At 42.5% G+C, this 22,834-nt stretch overlaps 1 protein-coding gene and 1 long non-coding RNA gene across 10 annotated transcripts in view; one reads left to right on the top strand and one right to left on the bottom strand.

The window, feature by feature from the left end:
* Positions 1–3,357: 3,357 nt before the first annotated feature.
* On the bottom strand, positions 3,358–6,945 carry LOC140509843 (uncharacterized). The gene is made up of 3 exons (XR_011968948.1): positions 6,873–6,945; positions 5,533–5,659; positions 3,358–4,604 (listed from the first exon to the last, which is right to left on the bottom strand). It is a non-coding gene; the product is annotated as an uncharacterized lncRNA (long non-coding RNA).
* The window catches only part of CFAP65 (cilia and flagella associated protein 65), a 45,929-nt gene continuing 28,726 nt past the window's right edge, over positions 5,632–22,834 (top strand). For 6 of the 9 annotated variants that reach the window (XR_011968945.1, XR_011968946.1, XM_072617818.1 and 3 more), the window contains exons 1-11: positions 5,632–5,766; positions 7,220–7,400; positions 9,009–9,193; positions 9,861–9,963; positions 10,532–10,698; positions 11,047–11,246; positions 11,780–11,925; positions 12,342–12,564; positions 13,346–13,611; positions 14,888–15,088; positions 15,489–15,848. Coding sequence is in view for 7 of the 9 variants with exons in the window: in XM_072617818.1 (XP_072473919.1) it covers positions 7,227–7,400; positions 9,009–9,193; positions 9,861–9,963; positions 10,532–10,698; positions 11,047–11,246; positions 11,780–11,925; positions 12,342–12,564; positions 13,346–13,611; positions 14,888–15,088; positions 15,489–15,848 (2,025 nt within the window). In the remaining 2 variants the exon portion in view is untranslated. Of the gene's footprint in view, positions 5,767–7,219; positions 7,401–9,008; positions 9,194–9,860; positions 9,964–10,531; positions 10,699–11,046; positions 11,247–11,779; positions 11,926–12,341; positions 12,565–13,345; positions 13,612–14,887; positions 15,089–15,488; positions 15,849–16,624 lie in introns of those variants that run through there. The other 3 variants (XM_072617824.1, XM_072617819.1, XM_072617820.1) reach the window with 3 other exon arrangements.

Here is a 22,834-nt window from a genome sequence, read left to right as displayed (position 1 = left end):
AGCAGAAATGGTTTTATTAATGAAAATGACATTAAAGGAGATACGTTACCCAGCAGCCTCATCAATGAGCCCTAAGCACCACTGGATCTTTCCTTAGGACTTGCAGCTGGAGCCTCCTATACATGTTGTGCCCTCCCCCCCACTACCCCCACCCCCTCACCCTCCCCTGACCAATTAGAATGTGGGCCAGTTATATTTGAAAAGGAGGATTGTCTTGTTTTACTAATGTATCCCCAGTATTCAGCACTTGTGCCTTGCACAGAGTAAGTGCTTAAGAAATGCTTTTTCATTCATTCATTCTTTCCTTTTTTTGGTTTGGGAAGAGAGGGAAATAATGCTAAAATGAGGTGATAGGTGGAGTTTGTAATTTGTCCATTGAGGCTCAGGGGAAAAAACACTACAAATGATGTCAGAGGACCCAAATTCCAATCTGTATTGTTACTATTTGTAAAACCTTGGGCAAATAACTTAATCTTTCTTAACCCTAATTTCCTTATCTATAGAAATGAATGTATTATAGTAGGTCAGTGGTTCCCAAAATTTTTCAGAATCTGTTTACACTCTTCAAAATTATTGTGAACTTCTTTACACTCTTGAAAATTATTGAGAACTCCTAAAAGCTTTTGTTTCAGTTGAAGTATCTGAAGAAATTCTGGCCGTGTATGTGCGTGTGTGTGTGTGTGTATGTGTGTGTGTGTGTGTGTGTGTGTGTAATTGGAAAAGGAAGGAGTATTTCTTTAGGCAAATAATGTCTTAGTATTATTATGAAAATAGTTTTGACCTCCTGGACCTATTGGAGGGCTCAGGAACCCCCAGGTGTCTTCAGACCACTTTGAGAGCTGCTGTAGTACGCAATTTCTAAGATTTTTTCCAGATCTAAAAGCTATGGTTCTTTCATTTGCAGTTATTTATGTACTGTACACTATTTCTCTTATTACATAATAAACTCATTGAGGCAGGAACATATATCTTTGTATCTTTCATAGTGCCTAGCATAGCACTTCGAACAAATAGGAGCTTAAATAAAGACTATTGATGGGCATCTACTTAGTTTCCAATTCTTTGCTGTTACAAAAAGTGCTGATACACATATTTTTGCATGTCTGATGCCTTTCTTTTTGTTACTGACCCCATTGGGGTCATGTTTAGGAGTGAGATCTTTGGGTCATAGGGCATATACATGTGTGTATGCACATATGTGTGTATGTATGTGTATATACCTGTGACTCACTCCTAAGCATGTATATGTGTGTGTGTATGTTACTTTCTCAGCATAGTTCCAGAATGCCTTCAATAATGGTGTGACAAATTCATAATTTAGCAGGGAATTCATGTTCCTCTTTTCCCACAACCCCTCCAACACTGACTGTTTCCATCTTCTGTCATCCTTGTCAACTTGCTGGTTGTAAGGTGCAACTTTAGATATGTTTTGATTTTTCATTTCTTTTATTATTAGTGATTTGCAACATGGTTACATATGATTGTTAATAGTTTGCAATTCTTCTTTTGGGAAGTGTTTGTTACTATTAATTGAACACTTATCTATTGAGAAATGACTAAAAAATCATGGTAACTGAATGGAATGGAATGGACCTAAGAAATAATGAATATAACAAACAAAGAGAAGCATTAGGAAAATACATGAATGTATGTAAAGTGAAATGAGTGGAACCAGAATATTAATAAATTATATATAGTGACAACAACAATTTAAATAGAAACAACAAAAATGGAAATTGAATCCTATGAAATATGATCAAGTTTGAAGAGAAATCCCTTACACTTCTGAGAAGAGTTAGATATGTGAGATACTGTGAATAATGTCAGACTTTTTTGATGTGTTGGTTAGTTTGGTTAAGTTACCTTTTTATTTGTTGTTGCAAGAAATAGCTTTCTGGAGGGAGAGAGAAGATGGAAATATGGAGACGTGAAAATAATTTAAAAAACCAAAATAATTCAAATACATGTTTTAAAGAAGTACAAAGGAAATAAAATAAAAAATAATGGTTTTTGAACAGAATTGAGAAGTGGTATCAAGCCAATACAGGATAATTGGCCAGCAAGGAGCTGTCCAACAGGCTGTCCAATTTAGTTGCATTTAGAAACTGTAATGGGGGGCCTCAGGCTATGTAGTCTGCTTGGAGCTGTCCAAGGTTTCATCTAAAGTCGTGTTAGCCGGAGAAGGAGCAAGTTGAGATTGGGTGGGGAAAGTGGAAAGGGAAGGATATTCTGTAACAGATAAAAATGAGAAATAGATAGGAAGAAGCACCTAGGAGATTCAGAGGAGAGGTCATTTTAATTTGGCTAGGGGTAAATAAGAGTGTCATGTCTCCTCACTACACACAGAGATCTTTTGTTTGTTAATATTATTATTATATTATAATATTATATATATGTATATGTAATATTAACCCTGTTAACAAACAGGGATTCTGAAATTCCCTTATTTGATCAAAATATGTTGTAATTCCTCCTCTCCTCCTTCCTCGAGATTCCAAACCCTCTTCTTCATCCTCACCATGACCTCCAATTCCTCAATCCCTTAGTTCTTTCCCAAGTTATTATTCCTGCACTGACTACACTTTCCTCCATTCCCCAATATGACCCTTTAGTGTACCAGTTCAAATATACAGTCTGCTCCTCTTGAATCCCTCCTACACTTAATGCATCACTGATCTTGCCCTGCCTGGAGGATTCCCAACATCTGATGAGAACCTTATCTCATATTTCATTGAAAAAAAAACTGAAGCCATTTGCCAAAAACTCTCTCTTCTCCCCTCCTCCTAATCTCAAACCACCCAGATGCCTCCTACATACAGAACAAATACTGAACCAACCTTCAAATGAAGATATTTAGCGGGGAGCGGATGAGAGAATACATTAGCTCTAGAGGTCATCATTCCAAATTTGAATATCTAATTGTTAGGAACATTTTCTTAAATTAACCTTAAATCTACCTTGCTAAAATTTCCACCCATTGTTCTAAGTGCTGACTGTTGAGACCAAGCACAACGTGTCCAATCTTTCTTCTATTTGATGGCCTTTCAAATACTTGCAATTATCATTTCCTCTCCCTACATCCCTAAATCTTCCCTTCTCTAAGATAAACACATAGGAAAGGTCTCTATAGCAGTAATTTTCAAAATTTTCAACCAAGGATCTCTTTACACTCTTAAAAATAATCGATTATGGAACTGAATGTTATAAACTAAAAATAAATTAATTAATCAAATATTAAAAAGAGAAAAAATAAGTAATTGAAGACCTCCCCCGAGTTTCCATTTATGTACGTCATGTCTATCTATAATCCAAAATTATGTAGAGAAGTTGTAGGCGCGCATCGGTGTAAAGAGTTTCCTCAGTTGGGAGGTCCCTGTATCAATGAAATCATAGATTTAGTACTTTTCCTATATTTTGTATTTTCTCACCTATATACATATTGATTTTCTCCCAAGACAAAGTAAATTCCTGTCTGTATATTCCCAGTACATAGCACCATGCCTGGCATATGGAAGGCACTGGATAAATGCTTGTTGAATGAATAAATGAATCAATGAATGAGGACCAGTTCTCTGAGTCTCAGTTTACTCATCTGTAAAATGAGCAGGCTGTAGTAGCTGAGTCTCTGAGGAAATAATATTTGTAAAAGCTCCAAGTGCTATATAAATAAATTCTATTATTGTGGTTGTTGCTGGTGCCGCCGCTGCTGCTGCTGTGTACTTCCTGCTCTGACTCCTAAGATTCTTCTGGACTACAGCCCAGAAGTCCGCCGGCAGGGTCACTTCCATGCTCTCAGGGGCCAGTAGCTTCTCAGACGAGGCGTGGCCCTAGCAAGCCGCCGTCGTTGCTAGTGGCTACCAGACGACGCTACCCCAGAGCGTGCTTCGTATCCATAGTGATTCCCGCAGCTCTGGCGCTAGGGAGTCCAGGGAACCTCAGAAGAGGTAGGTGTCCAACCCGGCGGCGGCCCGAGCCCCGCCGCGATTTTCTCCTGATCAAGAACCTGCCCCGGGCCGGTGGGGAGTGTAGGGGGAAGACGGGGTGAGGGGGATGAGGCCAGGCCAGGCACCTCGAGTTTCCCAGACCCTTTCGGCCCCGCACTGTCTCTTTGTGTACAGCCCTTCTTCTGACCCAAGCTTCTCGTGGAAATGTGAGAGAATGTCAGCTTAGTGTGGAATAGGAGATAGAGATCTGTAGATAGATAAATAGATATAGTGGTGTAGTTATATAGAGACAGAGGGTGGAATAGGAAATAGAGATATGTAGATAGATAAATAGATACAAATGGAGATAATATTGATATAGATAGATTTGGAGGTAGAGATAACATACAGATATGGATATAATAATATACAGATATAGATATAGATAATTATAGATACAGAGATAGAACTAGACAGCTACATAGAGATAAATGTGGATGTATAGATACATAGAAAAATAGAAAATTATAAATAAATACAAATAAATAGAAAACAAAGTAACATGTTGTACATATTTATGTGTATATGTGTTGGTATGTGTATTTCTTTTCTGTAAAATAAACCAGTTAACTAGCTGATTTGGAAGATTTCATCTATCCTCTGGGGTTCTTAAGCTGGGATCTGTGGAATTAAAAAATATATATTTAGATAACTTTTTCAATATAGTTTCCTATAATAGTTGGTAATACTATGCACTTCATTTTATACATTTCAAATATTATTGTGAGAAGGGGTCCATAGGCTTCACCAGACTGCCAAAGGGATCCATGACACAAAAATATTAAGAACCCTGGGCTTTAAATTCTGTGACACCAGATGTCTTGAATTCTTCTAGCATCCTAGTGATGTGTTTTTGTTTCCATTTTTCCAGATGAGGAAATTTCAACCCAGAAATGATAAAGTGACTTGTCCAGGGTTACAGTGGCTAGTAAGTGGCACAAGAACAAGAATTCAGATCATTACACTCTTAGACCAATAGTTTTTCAACTGTGCCATCTTAGATGGTAAAGACAGGAAGGGTCTTAAGTCAAGACCAAATCAGGTTAGATTATGGGTAGAATGCAAGGTTCTGAACTGAAAGATCCAATATAACCAACCTTCTGCCCCATTCCCTTCACTCTTTCCCTGACATTATTTTCTTCCCCACATCTTGATCCCTTCTGGCATTTCTAGGAACTCTGACAGAGGAATATAACTCAGAATGACCTTAGGAACACCAGGCAGAGGTGGTCAGCTGTCAACTATAGAAATCCCCAGGGGTCAGGGAATGAATGAGTTAAGACTGGACAGTACACACCTTTTGAGTGGGTGGGGAGTGAAAAGGTCAGAGTGGGTTTGAATAAAGGGTCAGGCTTTCTTGGTTTATATTTATTTCCTTCTTTCTGAATATTTCCCCCTCATTCTAAGATATTGCCCTTCAATAGATTTACCATAGTGCCAACCCCAAGCATTTATTACATCCTCATAGAATATCCTCCCTCCCTCTTTCCCAGCCCATTATTTCTGGAAAAGCACTTGTATTCTGTTCAGTAATTAGCCTGAAACATACCCAAGCATCCTCTTCATTCCTGTTCCAGGTTTCAGAGGACCTCTGGAGAGACTCAAACAAGATATAAGTACATTGTATAGATGTTTGATATTTAGGAAGGGAAAAGAAGTAAGGCAAGTAAATTCACCTGCAGAAAGACACGATTGCTGAATAAAGATAGACTCTAAGAAACCAGAATTCTTTAGCCTGAAAAGAAGATGACTGAGAGTGGATAGACGTCTAAAATCTTAAAGGGTAAGTCAGACTTGTTCCTAAATATTAGAGCATTATGGAGAGGGCACCCATCAAAACTTGAAAGAAATATTTGGGGGCAAACGAAAGAGAGTATTCAATGATTAATAAATTTATCGAAGTCTTTACCCTAAATTGGGGACAGGCTAAAAAAACAAGTCATTTCAAAAGGGTTTAAGTGTATTGATGAATAAAAGTTCCATAATAAGTCACTAAAAGAAACTAGGAATATTTGAAGTTTAACTTTAAACTTTTGAGGTCGATACTAGGGGAAACCCACAAATCATCCCCTCATATCACTATCACAGACAGAATTCTGAACTAAACTGACTGGAGGAGGGACTATATATGGCAATTTATTCATGTAGAGTAAAAAGCTACCCCTGAATTCTCTTGACCCCTGCTCCAAGGAAATGGGAATTTGAGGTCATAGAATTTGAGAAAATCTGAAGCTTGATGAACTCAGTGTTTCCCAAACTATATTCCACAGATTCCTGGTATTTGATGTGGCTAGAGATTCTGTGAGAAAATGTTAATGCTAATAACATTTTCTTATTAAATTTATTTTTAAATTTTTAAAATTTCTAAATTTTTAAAATTAAAATTTTTAAAATTATTTTCTTATTAAATTTCTACATTAAGTATCAAAATACTTATTTTGTCCAGGAATTTTTTCAGAATGAAAATAACTTCCTCTATTTCACTCTAAAAATTTCCCAGACCCTGGCCCTGGTAGATTTCTGTATCCCTAAGTGGCCCAGACCAGCACTTACGGGTTCTCTCAGATTATTTTAAGACCTAAAGCATTCTGTGACCAAATTAGTTTGTCAAGGAAGACTGCTTTAGAAATTTATTAATTAAAGAAACATAAAGCATTGATTAATTTCATTTGTCCTAGGCCCTTCAAAAGGCACCAAAAAAGAAAATGCGGGCCCAGTGCTAGCTCTCCTAACACTAGATCATAGGGGACAATACAGGAAACAACCAGAGAATGTAAACCAAGAATAACTCACATGTTATAATAAAACTCAAGTACTAAATTAATGACAAAGAACACAAAAGAGAAACGTAGACAGTGTGGGAAAAGGCTGAAGACCATCATCACTCACCCCTGAACCTTGCTAGTGTTTAACCCTCTCCTCCTTTGGTTCAGTTTGCCTCCTAGCAACAAAGCAGTTACAGTGATCTCGTTTCTTATCAACTTGAAAATTCCATGATTCCAAGATTCTATGACCTAGTGATGCCATTGTCTAGTCTCCTAACAGTGTTTCCTTTACAGGCCAGACTTTTCTTAGTTTTCTTTCTGCTTCCTCATTGTAGCTAAGTTTTCAATCACATTTTTGTCTCCCCATTGGTTCCCCTTCAAGTTTACCATGCCCTTTCCCAGCCATGAATCTCAGTACCATGATAACAAAATGGACCAGAATATCTCACCCACCACGAGTTATTTTTTCAGGTGTCCAATGCTCACCCAGGTGAAGAGTTGGGCTTTGAGCCCTGACTCTTTGCAGAAACCCAGCGACAGCTTTGATTATACTGTTATCTCCAGCCCAATCTTCAGTGTCACCAGCAGGGCCAGTGCAACGGGAAGCTCTTCAAGTACTTGTGCCTGGACCAACGCTAGCTGCAGTGCCCAGGTGAGAGAGGGCCAGCCTCAGCAGACTGAGTGATGGAACCAGACTCCTTGAGGGATCAGCTGCTGCTGACCTCTCCTATGGGCTAGCCTGGTGCTACATGAATGGACCTGATACAGTGGGAGTGCAGCTCAGGGTTCACACTTTGTTGTGTATCTGTGGCTGTATATCAGATTAGATGCCACTGTTAGAACTGCAAGTAGGAGTATTTTCTTCCGAGGTAGACTGAAGAGAGAGTAGTCCAAGCCTGAGTTAAGTTATGCAGCGCAATGGGGTAGTCCAACCCTTCTCACATAAGCCCAGTTGGGGCCAGAGCTGGACTTGTTCTTCCCAGGGTATGACTGTTCTGGTGGTTGGCCCAGGGACACTCGAGCAGTATGGTGCCTTCCACGTCCAACAGGGATCCACAAAGTGAGGAGATAATGCCAGGTGTCATCCATGTTAGCACCCTGCCCCCATTTACTCCAATACGAGTTATGGCTCAAGTCATTGTGTCTGAGACCTTTGTGTCTGACTCCTTTTTGCACATTGGCAAGTTGGGTGCAAGATATTATAGTGATCATTAATGTTCATGTCTGTAAATATGAAGACTATAGTATATTGTAATCCACTCCCAGTGTGGTAGTACAAAATGTGATAGTGACTGCATGTGTGATTTTATTGGTATAGGGATATCCTGGATGAAGAAGTGCCCTCTACCAATGCAGATATCTTCTCTGCAGTTTATAATCTTAAAGGGTTGCTAGGGAATTGAGCACTGAAGTGACTTGTCCAGAGCTGCAGTCAGTATGGGTCAGAGTGAGACTTCCAGGCTCCAAGACTTTGCCGGGTTGACTCTATTAATGTTATGTAATATTGTCATCCTCGTAGGAGGAATGTAACTAAGGTTGAGTAGAAATGACAATGAGAGGGGGAGGCTCCAGGCTAGAATTTCCTCTGTTCTCAAGGATGCTCCCTCTGCTTTGGAGAGCCTCACTTAGAGGCTCTGTGGAGTTCTTCATGGGCTTCAGAGCAAGCTGGTAAGTTACTTGTTATAGATGAAAAGACTGAGGCACAGCCTGTATGAAATAGCTAAGCCTAAGGTAGGGTACAGAGTGGAGCTCAGATATACCGAGTTCCTAAGCCTAGTCTCTCACTTTCAGGAAGCTGGGTCCTAAATGGTCCCCGGAGAGAGAAAGCTGGAATGGAGGTCTGATCCTGTGCTGCTTTAATGGGCAATGAGAAGGGGACAGGCTAAGGGAAGCCCAGAGACCTGAATGGGGTTGGAATGATACCTAGGGTCAACTACCGCAGAAGGAACTTCTGGGAAATATTCCCTAGGAATGGAAGAGAATCAAGGGAAAGGAAAAAAGGGGAAATTTAAGAGGGGAAGAAGAAGGAAAAGGGCACAGAGAGAGTCAGGTGGTTTTATCTTAACTGGGCAGGAAGAGCCTGGATGTATTTGCAGGAGATGATAGCTTGGAGAAGGACTGAGAGATTATGTAAAAAAGGTGATAGCCAGGAGAAGAACCCAGTGGGGCGAGTGGAGATGGTGAAGTGGTTGGTACTAATTGGGGATTGGGGAGAGCAGATCCTTTTCCTTTTTCTTCTTGTGTCCTTCCTCTGAGGCAGCCAGAACAAGGTCTAGGGAACCTGCGATGCATACGGAAGAAGCAGAGCAAAGTGAAGAAGGGGGTCTTCTGGGGCATCCAGGTGGTTGAGTCACTAATTTGGAAGAAATGGGAATTGGGCAAGGAGATCACCAAGAACCTGACTTTGAAAAATTTAAACGTGAAAATTCAGAAGCTGAAATACAGGTATACAATGGAAGTGCCCCCTCCCAAATCCTTTCCCTAAAAGCCTTCAGCCCCTCTTGAGGCCTCAATGTCACATGTCCCCAAATGGAGGCCAACCTTAGGTTTTTTCCTCTGTCACAGTCATTATCCCTCTCTTACTTTCCACCAAAGAAGACTTTCTTGAGATTAAGAACTCTTGGATACTGTGCCCAAAGGCATCCTGATTATCCTTACAGCTTCACTTTCTCCCTGGACACCATTCCAATTTCAGTCACTAGGTCTGTTAATAAGTTAATAATGATAGTAATAATAAATAAGATGGCAGAATTGATGCAGAGCCAAAGTATGTGAAGGAGACCTTGCAGCCCAGAAGGGAGATGTTAACATGCTGTATTTGGGACAGTGAGATGGTAGAGCATCTGCCCCATAGTCAGGAGGACATGAGTTCTAATGCCTTAGACAGTTACTCTCTGTGTGACCCTGAGCAAGGCACTTAACTCTGATTGCCTTTACACACACAAAAATGCTGTGATTATATGCCCTCACATAAGGAACTATTAGCCATGGCGCCTTTTCATCACCTGATCCTCCTCAGGTCCCCAAATCCTTGTAGCCCTGCAGATTTTCAGCCCTTCAAACATTGCTGGTTTTGCTTCTGAAGTTTGTCTTCCCTGGCTCCATCCCATAGGCTTCCCAGCACGAAGTTCTTCTTCACAGTGTACCCACAGCCCATCTTCTTGAGCCCTGGGATGTCCTTTACTCTCCCTGTAATCTTCCGGCCCTTGGAAGAGGTATGGGTCAGTCCATAGGGCACGTGGGAGGCTAGAGGGACTCCACACCAGCACTCCTACCGTTGACTGCATAGAAAGGCGATACCATTCCTTAACTCCTCTTAAGGCAAAATCCTCCATATGAGAAGTCCTGGAAATTAGGTTCTCAGCCTTGAATCTGCTAGGGCCTAGGGAGGAAATGGATAAAGTTTCCTTCAGGGTACCTGGAATAAAGGTGATAGGGGATTTGGGGAGTCATACTCCAATAGCATTCTGGCCATCAGAATCCCCTGGATCTTATAGAGAGACCCCAAATTCCCCCTTCTTTACTTATAGGAGGACTCACATATTATTCTAAGCCATAGATCATTCTAATTCTACTTTCTGGGCACTTCTCCTCCCCAGATCCTCTAGGATCTGTTCTTGTGTTGCCCATCTCTGGTTATCTTGATCAAGCAGTGGGGCAAGATTCTCTCCTGAGAATTCCTGCTCTGAGACTACAGAGTGAAAACTATGACTGCCCTCCTTTCCCCCTCTCTGTGCCTCCCTCCTGACCCACTCATCCACTTCATGTCCTTTCTTAACACAGAAGGAGTATGTGGATAAGCTATGTTTTGTAATGGCAGAAGGAGAGTTCTCGGTGGAGCTCAAAGCCGTCCTGCCTAGTCATCAGCTGTTCTGCCCCCCATCACTGCAGTTACCTCTGTGTGCCGTGTCTGATTCCACTGAGGCCTGGTTCAATCTATGCAATGTGGGGTGAGTTCATTGTTACGATACCTGCCTATCCATTTCTAGGCTTCCTGTATGTGGCTCTCCAAGCTCTGTTGGCCAGGGGAAGGTTGAGTATGGCAAAGACCATTTGATGGGGAAAACTTTTCAAGATTCCAAGAAATCCCCTCCCCTAGGCAACAAGAAAACCTTAAAGTCAGAGAGGTTCTGGGAGTGCCCCTTTTGGTTGAGAGGTGGCTTTCTGGAGGATCCTGTGGAAGAAGGGGGTCCTCCGCCACACCACATAGCAAGCCCAAGGAAAGGAGAGCTAGGATTGGGACAGTAGGAGAAGTGGGGAACAAGAATGAGCTCTCATAGGTCTAACATTTCCCCCAGGGACCTGCCCACCTTCTTCACATGGGATTTCCCCAACCCATTTCATGGGCTCCCCTCCACGGGGTTGTTGGAGCCAGGCTCGGTTTGCCAGATCAAAGTTGTATTCCAGCCTCTTGTTGCCCTCATCTATGATGTCCAGGCGATCTGTTGGTATGGAGACTCTGGTGAGCAGAAAAGTACCATCCAACTCCAAGCTGTTGGTAAGACCTCCGCCTTTTTTGTCTCTCCCATTGCCTAGGAGTAGGGATGGAGCTCATAGAAACTTGGAATCATAGAGCTGGATGGGACATTTAGCCCAGCACTCTCATTTTACAAATGAGGAACCTGAAAACTAGCTAGGGAGTGACTTTACCAGTAAATAGAAGAACCAGAACTTGACCTTGAGCCTCCTTCCATTCTAGTATGCTATTGTTAATGGAGATGTAGCATGCCTCATTGGACCCAAACCTGAACTCACTGCTTGCGTTCTAATTCCTGATATCCTTCTCCCCTGCCCCCAGCCATTGCCAGCCCCAACCATAAAACAAAATTTCCTCCCTTTCTTCTTCTCTCCCACTCTTGGGTTTCTCTTAATTGGCCTCTCCAAGACTCCTTGACAGTTACAAGAACACATTTACAGTCTTGAAATATTTGCCCTTCAGGTTTCTCATGCAGTCAGCAAGTGGAATGTTTAGGTTCTCCCTAGGTGATCTTCCAAAGTTCTGACACCATCTTCCTTTCCTTTCTTCCCCAGCTAAATGCCCCCAGATAATAGTATATGTAAACAAAGAAGGGGCTGAGGAGATTGACCTGGAATCCTCTCGGAAGGTGGTGAATTTTGGTCCTGCCCCAGTGGGCTACACGATGAAGAAATGCATCCAGCTGTTTAACCCATCTGTGGTATAGTCCAGGGATTGGGGAACAAGGGTCTGTATTAACTAATCCCTCCTGCCCCACCCCTAGGGGACCAGACTCTTCATACAAACCTTTGTTCCTCCCTCAATACTCCTTCCCTCTAATATGATCCTTTATGTAGCATTCTCTGAAACCCTTAAAGAGCTCTAGAGACATTAGTTATGGTAATAACAATAATGTCATTCCTTCCCTTATTTTCCCCATCTACCCAAATCTCAGTGTCTTATTTCTTAGCTCCAATACCACTTGCCGCTGAAACGTATCACAGATCAGCTCTTTCATCTCGTAGTTAAATGCCTGGCGGTTGTAGATGGAATGGAACACCCTTTGCAGCTCCCCAGTGCACCCTTTCTCACCCCTAGGCTGGTCCTGACCTCCTTTTCCAACCCTGGCCTTTGTAGGTGAATGCCCCCTTCCGGATTGAGGCTAACCGGGACCTGTATGAGGACGACCGAGTGTTCACCTGCCCGATCATACGAGGGGCGGTGTCCCCAGGGGAGCAGATGTGGCTGCCTCTCTTATTCCGTCCCCAGACTGTGGGTCTTCAGAGCATTGACTACATTACAATTTTACCACCTGGGAGCACCTCGGAAGTCTCCCTCAAAATAACTGGTTTGTGTGCAGGTACTAATGTTCCCCATGGCCTCATGCCCTGCTTCCCACTGCCCTCGAAGGGGCTTGGAGAGTATTCCTGGAGTGGAAAAGCATGACTCCAGTTCCTCTTTTCCCGTTCCACTCATGAGCGCCTTTTTCCATGATTTCCAAGTGGGTGTTTGATGCCCCCTGGTGGCCTGATATAAGAATCACACCTCCTCTTCAGTTGGGATTTGGGGAGAGCAATGGTCCTGGAAGGATCCCAACTCCTGTCGTGGGGAGTGAGTGGCGGGGTGGGTCATATGCACAGCACACTAATGTTGTGATACTTGAGGTCCTTTTGGAGGCTACAAAACTAAGGAGGCTTTCTGGAAATTCTGGCTATGCTTTTTTCTTCAAGTGAAACCATTCACTACCCTCTGGCCAGTCTGACACAGAGCTTTCCCATTCTTAGAACAGAAAATAGGGAAGAAGACTTCATATCGTCTTTTGGTTAGCTGCTCTTCTGTCTTACATCCTCAATATTCCGTAGGTCCTTCTTAATGTCTAACCTTCATCTCCACCTGCTGTCATTAAAACCCATTTCCTTCTGTATCATTACAGGCTCTTGGTCCAGAAATTCATCTCTTCTAAAGAGGGACCCCCTGTGGATGGTTTCCTATTAAGTCCTCTTTTATTTCCTTCACTCTCTCCAAGTCAATAGCTTGAGGCCATATTCACTGAGAGAAGTGAAATCAAGGGTGGATGGTAGTGGGCTTGCCCAAATCAGCAGCCCCTGAGTGTGGTGATCTTGTTTTTCCTATCTGCATAGGTCCTGCTGTGGCCTTGAAGCATTACTGTGTTGATTTCAACTGGATCAACTTGGGCGAGTACGCCACAAAATCTCTGATGATCCAAAATGATGCTGATTGCCCAGCTCACTTCATGTTTGAGCTTGATAACCAAGAAAGTGTCTTCTCCCTGGAGCCTCAAAGTGGGTTCCTAGGTAGTAGGGAGCAGAAAATGCTGACCATCACCTTCCAGCCCACCCACCCTATCATCTGCTACCGAAGGGTGGCATGTCTGATCCACCACCAGGTAGGATGTAGGGAATAAGTTAGATCTGAAGTTTAGGGGAGGTGGGGGATTGAGTAGGAAAGGCAGCAACTCTTTCTAGGACTTAAAGAGAGAACAGGGAGATGCTAGGACAGATGAGAGACCATTTGGTGAGCAGCACTCCCCAAGGAAGTAGGAGTCTTTTCCAGCCTTACTCTTGATTTTCTGGGATCTACTGAATGACCACAGATCTATGGACAATAACACCTACTGCCTCCGTCTTTGTATGGCAAGGATGAGTGAGAAGCAATATGAGCCCATCAGGTACTATTAACACCAACCACTTCCCTGAGATGGTTGGGTACCTATCTCGCCATCATTGCCTCTCCCAACTACTCCTTCCCCAGCAGGACACAAAGTGGCCAGAGGACCTCAGTTCCAGTTCCACATCTTTACTCATTATCTGGGGGACTTTGAAGATGTTGCTCCCTTCCCTAGACCTCAGGTTTCTCATCTGTAAAATGAGTGGGTTAATGACCAAATGGCCTCTTGAGATCAAACTATAAATAGGGGATTCTAAGATGCTCTGACATGTAGGATAGAAGGCTCTTCATTTACATCTCTCCCCACAAAGTTGGCCCTTGGGTATCTAATTTTTTTGTTTAAAGATCCCAAAATTTTATTGTTTTCAATTCATTCTCCAGGTGCCTCCCTCCCTCCCTGCTCCTCCATCTCTCCCCATTCCTGCTATACAGAATAAGGCTTATTGAGTTCCCTCCCCCTCCAAGAGTTACATTTCTGTTTGGTTTGGGCCCCCTCACCCAGGAAGCATGTATGGGGGGGGGCAGGAGGGATGGACAAGGGAGGGATGGGCACAGATCATTTGGGGAAGGATAAGAGGGAGGGGGGCAGAAGACACTTGAAAAGAGAGGAGAGAAGACAGAGAGAGAGAAAGAGAGAGAGAGAGAGAGAGAAAGAGAGAGAGAGAGTGAGAGAGACTTGTGGCCCCCAGGAGGGTGATGCCACCTTCCCCCCCTAACCCAAGAATTTTTGGTTAAGTACAAACTTCTCCCCTCCCTTTCCTCACCCCACCCCAGACCTGATGGGCAAGGCCAGCCCCAGGCAGACCTCCACCTTCCCTACACAAAGGAGGAGCAGGGAAGAGAAGACAAAAGGCTAGGGAGGGGGAGGACTGAGAGGGGGGATTAGGAGCAGCTTATTGAGCTAATTGAGATTTCAGCTCCTAGACTTCTTTCCAAACTCCATACCCACCATAACCCTCCTCCCACTCCTCATTGCCACATTTGGGGCATTTCAGGAACCACTATTCTTGGATATCATTGGAACCTGCCACTCTGATAGTGTCAAGCCAGCCATTCTGAGACCCCGGCATCTTAAGTGGTATCGTACCCACATGGCACGGGGGTTGATACTGTTTTCACCAGACATATTGGGCACCATGCTAAGGGAGCAGAAGCTCATTCGGGATGAAGAGGGAGCCCTCATGCTGCGCCCTGAGGTACTAGCCGAATCGTCCAACACATTGCCAACATGGACTCCCACACACATGCTGCCACCACTGCACTGTTCCTGGTACCCCACAGTCCAGCTAGGTAGTCTGTCTTCTATTCCAGATTATATCTCTAGCCCATCTTACATGCACTGACTCTCTCCTATTGTCATTAGAAATCAAAGCATCATTCCCAGGCTAGTGCTTAAGAATCTCTTACAGGAAGAAGGAGGCCATGAGGAGTGGAGGGTAGAAACAACCAAAAAAAAGAGGGGAGGTGTCAAAACCAGGGCTAACTATCATGCTTTCATTGACTGAAATACTTGGAAGGAAATAGATCTGAGTGGGGCCAGGCCCCTCCTTAGAAGCTTTAAGGATGGCTTGGGCCCTCTTCTCTTTGTTTACACAGGACCCTGAGGATCCACCCCCTGCAAAATATCCGTCAATTCCACCCCTGAGTGAATATTTTCTCGATGGGACCAGTGACACAGCCATCTTCCCTCCAACAGTCAGCATAAAGCCCCTTGCAGTGAACTTTGGCAGGTGCTCTAGCTCTGAGGAACCCAGCCCCTTCCCACTCTGCCTGACCAATCATACCAGAGGCAAGATTACAGTTGTTTGGACTTATCAAGAAAACAGTCCCTTCCAGGTGGTACCTGATGTCATTGACATCCCCCCACTCAAGACTACAGCTGTCCGCCTACACTTCCAGCCTCCATACCCCAACAAAATCTATGCTGCCGAACTTGAGGCCTTTGCCTACTACAAGGTGTGTTTGCACAGTGCACCATGTTCATATATGTGTGTGTACACCATGTGTGAGTATGTGTATGCATGCAGGAGTGTGTGTGTGAGAGACAGAGACAGAAAAACAGAGACAGACAGAAAGAGGTAGAAAGACAGAAACAAGAGACAGACTCTGGGGTCCTTTTTTATACCCCAGGATGGATGTGGACGGTCCGAAGGGTAGCTACCATGACCTACTTTTCTTTAAACTTTATGGAGTCCTTTCTCTTTGTGCCTCTTGCAGTTTCTGTACTCCCCATGGTACTGGTTTCTTGGTTTTTCTATGTGGGTTTGATTTAGATAGGTCCATGCTTTGAAAATTTGTTCATCCTTTGGCAAGTTGTATTGCCTTCACCATAGTCCAAAAGAGAGCAGATGGCAGGTTTCTTAGGCCAGGGACTCAGAGGGATGACTACATCTTGGCAGGATCACTTTAGAATTAGTATCTGATCCTCAACTTTGCAGGCTGAGAAACTTGCTTTTATCCATTCACTCAATGGCGCGATAAGATTCTAGGAAAATGTGGCATGATAACCAAATTCATAAAAAATCAATTTATGAATCAGAATAATAGTTTAGAAATTTATCCTTTGACAACAGGTGTTGGAAGAGAAAATTAGAAATACAATTTGTTGTCTTTTGATCAAGAGTATCTATCATTTATTCAACAAATATTTGGAGCAAAATAGTAAAATTTTGTTGTTCAGTTGTTCCAGTTGTGACCAACTTTTCATAACCCATTTGGGGTTTTCTTGGCAGGGATACTGGAGTGATTTGGCATTTCCTTCTCCAACTCATTTTGTAGATGAGGACACTGAGGCAAACAGGGTTCAGTGACTTGTCCAGAGTCACACAGCTAATAACAAAACATAGCCAATAACAAAATAGTAAAAATAAAAAAAAAAAAAGGAAAATTGATTTGGTTGTTTCCTTTCCAATGATGCAGATTGAAGGACTATTCATGTCTGCTCAGCCTGAGATTTGGGGCCAGTCCAAACTCAGAACTGTCAGGTGGTTTAAGTCTGGGATTGGAATTAAACGATACATTTATGGACTGTCTTTTAACAAAAAGTGGTTTATTTAACAGTAGTATAGAAGGGTTATTCAGCAAGGATACAACATGGATTCAGTGGAGTACAGCTCCCTGGCCTTTGTATTTGTCATGTTGGTACACCTAGTACACTCCCATGTGTAATCTTCTCCTCGTGCCCAAAAGTGTTTTTGTATTTAGGTGCTCAGGAAGCTATGCCGACAGTCTCAAGCATGGTTTTATAACTTTTTAGAGACAAACTAGTGAAGCTACATGGAAGAGATCCACCACATGCCACCCCTACACGGCAAGGTCCTAAAAGTCTTCTAGAACCCTGGTCTCCAAGTTCCTTTGTGCTCTCCTCTATCAATAAAAAAAATTTTGGACATAGGCCTCCAAAATACAAATATTTATTTATAAATATATATGTACTTACTATTGTGATAGTAATAATTAATACATTATAAAACATATACAAAATGTAATTTCTAAAAGGATAATAGAAAGATATAACATATGATCCAAGAGTCAATAGGGAGCCACAAGCATTTACAGAGTAGGAGAGTAATGATATAACCAGATCTACAAGTAAGGAAAATCATTTTGGTAGCCAAGTATAGGAACAATTAGAGACTTGAAAAATTAGGACAGCAGCCTGTCTGGTCTTCAAGCTCTATTCTCTGTACATCCTTTGATGTAACATCCTTTGATGTAACTTCCTTTCTCCTTCAGCCAGCAGGGGGAGGGAGAAGGAATAAGGGAATGATTTCCTGTGTCAACCAAAAGCTGTAAATTCTTTCTTCAGTGAGCTTTTGAACCTCCTTTTCCATTTGGCTAATTCTGCTTTTTAAAGCATTCTTCTCCTCATTGGCTTTTTGAACCTCTTTTGCCAATTGAGTTAGCCTATTTTTCAAGGTGTTATTTTCTTCAGCATTTTTTAGGGTCTCCTTTAGCAAGGTGTTGATGTGCTTTTCATGCTTTTCTTTCATCTTTTTCATTTCTCTTCCCAGTTTTTCCTCCACCTCTCTAACTTGATTTTCAAAATCCTTTTTGAGCTCTTCCATGGCCTGAGCCCATTGAATATTTATTCTGGGTGTTTGGGATACAGAAGCCTTGACTTCTGTGTCTTTCCCTGATGGTAAGCATTGTTCTTCCTCATCAGAAAGGATGGGAGGAGACACCTGTTCACCAAGAAAGTAACCTTCTATAGTCTTATATTTTTCCCCTTTTCTGGGCATTTTCCCAGCCAGTGACTTGACTTCTGAGTTTTCTTTCCACACCCACCATGCCTCCAGATCGCCCAGCCAGCTCTTGGGGTCTGAGATTCAAATGTTGCTTCCCAGCCTCAGGGCTTTCAGTGGGGGCAGGGCTGCTATTCAGTGTGAGATTAAGTTCAGGTGCTCAGGTGGGGGCAGGGCCGCCTCATGGGGCTCAGTTCCCTCAGGGGGTTTATGCTGAGACTTTCAACCATGGATCTGAGCTCCTGCCTGCTTTGGGAGCCCCTGTCTGCTGCCACCTCTGCTGCTGTCTCCGCTGCTGCCTCCCAAGGGGGCCCGAGTTATGGGGGACACCCTGCTCCCCTCTCGTGAGTCAAAAAGACTCTCTCACTGACCTTTAGCGCCCGTGGGTGGAGGGACCTGTGCAGCCACTGGAGCTTCTGTCCCTGAAGCCTGCTCAGATCTGCTCCTCTTGGTGCCCTGAGGCCAAGGCAGGGCTGGGCTCCGCACTGAGTCTGGTGCATGACAGACCTTTCGGGTCAGTTTTTCAGGGCTCTCTAGAACAGAAATCTCCTCCACTCCATTGTTCTGTGGCTTCTGCTGCTCCAGAATTTGTTGGGAGTTCTTCTTTACAGGTATTTTATGGGCTGTGGGTTAGGAGCTAGCATATGTGTATCTTTCTACTCCGCCGTCTTGGCTCCTCCCCAAAAGCTGTAAATTCTTCAAAAGTAAGTGCACCTTTTCCTGGAAGTGGCCAGGGTATCTTATCAAATGCTCTATGAGATGCAGTCCCCCTACCCTCACCCAATCACACTTTCCCAGTGGCCTCTCAACTCCTTTTTGTGAAGTTCCTCATGATCAGCCTGTTCACATCCATCATGTGCCTCTCCATCATATTTATATATTTATATATGTGACATTTGTTTTCAGTCTTGAGAGATGATTGAGTTTCATGGCTCACAGTATTAGCGCACCTATAGAATATTATTCAGGGTAGCTAGGTGGTGCAGTGGATAGATCACTGGCTTAGAGTAACCTGCGTTCAAATTTGACCTCAGACACTTACTAGCGGTGGAACCCTGGGTAGGTCATTGAACCCAGTTTGCCTCAGTTTCCTCATCTGTAAAATGAGTTGGAGAAGGAAACGACCAACCACTCCAGTATCTCTGCCAAGAGAACCCCACATGTGGTTACGAAAAGTTGGTCACAACTGGAATGACCGAACAACACAAGAATATTTTTGTTAAAAAGATGAGCCTTTGTTTTGGGAAGAAACTTGGGGTTAGTAAAAGAGTTTTAAGATTTCTAATGGTCATTTTCCTTTTTTTCCTGTTTAATTCTGGGCCTACTTAGTTGAGCATTCATACTATGTTTTCTAGCTCTACGTACAGATAGATAAGGTCTGCACTCTGGACATTCTTCATCTACTTTGTCTTTTCTGTGTAGGTGTAGGCCAAACAGTTTTGAATTGTTAAGCTTCTATTCCTACGGCCTATGCAGTGTTTTAGGGCTTGCTGCAGCTGGTACAATGTCTCTTTTCCTTAAAATAAGGTTTTATTGATCTTTTAAATTTTTTTATATCATCATAATTTTCTCTGGTATTTCTCCCTCTGCCCCTTTTCAAGAGCCATTTCAAATGACAAGTAGTATTTTTTTAAAGATGAAAAAAAGGAGGAAAAAAATCAGCACACCTGACCAATATATCAAAAAGATTGAAAATTTGTGCAATGTGTACAACACTTGTGGATCCCCCACCTCCACAAGCGGATGGGGCATGGTTGTCTTCTCATGTGGTTTTTTTTTTTTTTGAGCCATGCTTGTTCTTTGTAATATTGTAACATTCACCTTGGATTATTTTTTTTTTTGTAGTTCTTTCCTTTTATACCATTGTAGTCATTGTATACAACGTTCTCTTGGTTTTGCTTCATTATGCATCAGTCCGTGTAGCTCTTTTCATGTTTCTCTGCATTCACCTCCTTTACCATTTCTTACAGTACAGTAACATTCCATTCCATTCATGCACTACAATTCACTGAGCTATTTCTACAGTCATTGAACTATTCATCTGCCCTATTCCTCAGGGCATTCACCTTGTTTCCAATTCTCTGTCATTAAAAAAAGTGATATGGATGTGTATAGGTTGTTCAGAGAGGACTAGCACTTCTGGCATGAGGGCTTGCTGAGCTCATCCACCTTTGGTGTCCATCAAATTCACCCACCCTCACCTGTGACTCCAAGAAGCTATAGCATGAACAGGGACCACACCCTGGTAAACTAGCTTGGCAGTTGGGCTAAAGCAGGTTGAAGGTAACTGACAGGCCTCAAACCTATCTGTGAGTTAGGGGGTTATCCAGCCCAAGTATGTGAAGACTTCCCCTGGTAGAACAGGCAGATGAGAACAGTTTGTTCCAATGGGCATGAAGTGGGCCAAGGCCATCCACTGCATCCCAGTTTATCCTGAGTTGACTTGACTTTTGTCTTGCCACTGGACTTCAGTGACTTGGGAAAAGAGTGAAGCTGGCGACTTTGGGCAACTCTGCCTCATCTAAATCCAATTCATGCACGAGTCAAGACATCACCCTGTGATGTCACTGGTTCTCTTCAAAAAAAACAAACAAATGACAACAACTTCACAAAAAGTACTGCTACAACACCTTAGATTACATGGGGACTTTATTCCTGCCAATGGCCTTCCTGGGTCAATGCCTTTTAATACAAAGTAAGTTTTTAAAAAATTACGTCTTTTGTTTTTCTATTGCCAAGATTTTTTATTTCCTTTCCCTTCTTCCCAGGGAGTAATCCCTTATAACAAAGAATTTTTTTAAGAAGAAAGAAAAAGTAGAGAGAAAAAATTCAGCAAAACTGATCAATACATTGAAAAAAAAAGAATCTAACAATGTGCATAATGTCCCACACCTCTGACCAGGAATAGTGAGTGGAGGAGAGCTACCAGTACAGTATCATTTGGAAACAGGTTTGTCTGGAAGACTTCACCATCCTTGGGAACTCCTCCCTCTTGTTACACCAGTGGAGATAGATGTTGCTATGGAGGGTATTTTACCAGCTTCCCTCCCTCACCCTTTTGTCTCTGGAGACTTAATTAACTATACTTTGTTACCAAGATTAACTCAATACAAAGGATCTTCAGTTCCCTGTGGTCCCCTCCTCTGCTACTTTATGGAGTTCATAGTAAATGAAAAGTTAAGAGTATAATCACATTTGCTCAGAGCCCCCAAATTAGAAGATTCCTAGTACTTAAGCAGAAGTTTGTCTCACAAACTAAGCCCTGGTCTTATGACTGACACAAAATTCAGCCTACCAGAAACATTTGAGTAAAGAAGGAAGGAAAATATGGTACAGTGGCTGGTAATGGATAGGCACTGGGAGAAGAAATTGGGGAAAGAGCAAACTTGATCTTGGAACATCCTTCAGTCCTTGAAGAGGTGAGTTACAACCAGTGGCTTTAATCCCAGTTTTCTGACCCCAGATGCCTATAGAACCAACGGCTCTCTCTGTTTCTTGATTCTTTACCCTAGATCGTGTAGGTCGGCAGGGGATAGTATGCTGGAGATGGAATCTTGAAGACCTGAATTCAAATCTATTCTCAGACACTTAGCAATTGTGTGACCCTATCTCATTTTCCTCATTTGTATAGCACCTGCCTTCCAGGATTTTGTAAGGCTCAGATGAGTTACTATATGTCAAGTGCTTTCCAAATCTAAGAGTGCTACATAAATGTTGGCTAAAAATGTATTTCCCCCCTATTGTCTTTCTATTGTCTCTTTCCAGTTTAGCTTGTTTGGTGATGGGCAGGGCTGGGGAGGCTAATCCCACTGTTGCTTCAGCTATTGAGGTCTTTCTGATGAGTTTTACACATCACTTTGTCCAGATCTTCGCATGTTTCTCTGAATTCTTCATACTTATCATTTCTTCTTATACGACAATAATCCATTGCATTCATATATCATAGTTTGGGGGTTCCCCCAACCTATTTGACAAGCACCCATTTTGTTTTCAGTTCTTTGCTATCATAGAGTGTTACTATGAATATTTTGGTAGATAGTGGATTTCTTTCTCTTACTCCTTTGGGGAGTAAATGAGTTAATGTAAATCAAATGAGTTACAGTAAAGTACTTTGCAAGCCCTATATAAAACATGATACAAATTTAAAAACTTAAAACACTGTGTAAATTTGAGTTGTAATGATCAGATGATGATGATGATGTCCAGTAATTGGGTGTCTGGATCAAAGTCTATGGACTTTTCTTGCATGATATAAATTGATATTCTTAAAAGTTGGACCAATTTACAGCTTTACCAAGAGTGTATTATTATGCCTCTCCTTCCAAAGTCCCTCCAACCTTGACTGTGCCCCATTTTTGTTACCCCTGTCAGTTTTCAGGGTATGAAGTGAAATCCCAGGCTTGTTTCAATTTGTACTTTCTTCCAATGAGTGATTTGGAGCATGTTTTCAAGAGGTCATTTATAGTTTGCCATTCTTTTTTGGAAAATGACTTGTTTCTGTCCTTCAACTACTCTACTCTGCTGATTTGCTTCATCTTTGTAATAATGGGGCTACTTTAATGGAGAGGAAAGTCCTTCTCCACATCTTCACACAGGAATTCTCCTGGTATGATTGTGAAGACTAGGGAAAGGACCCTGGGAGGTCCTGAGAAATCCCTGGAAAGTGTGGCTAGATTGTCTTGGAGGTTGGCCTTTGTC

The sequence above is a fragment of the Notamacropus eugenii genome, chromosome 6 (assembly GCF_028372415.1).
Source record: "Notamacropus eugenii isolate mMacEug1 chromosome 6, mMacEug1.pri_v2, whole genome shotgun sequence".
NCBI lineage: Eukaryota > Metazoa > Chordata > Mammalia > Diprotodontia > Macropodidae > Notamacropus > Notamacropus eugenii.
Note: the sequence above shows the minus strand (reverse complement) of the source record. Positions and strands in the feature narration are given on the sequence as shown.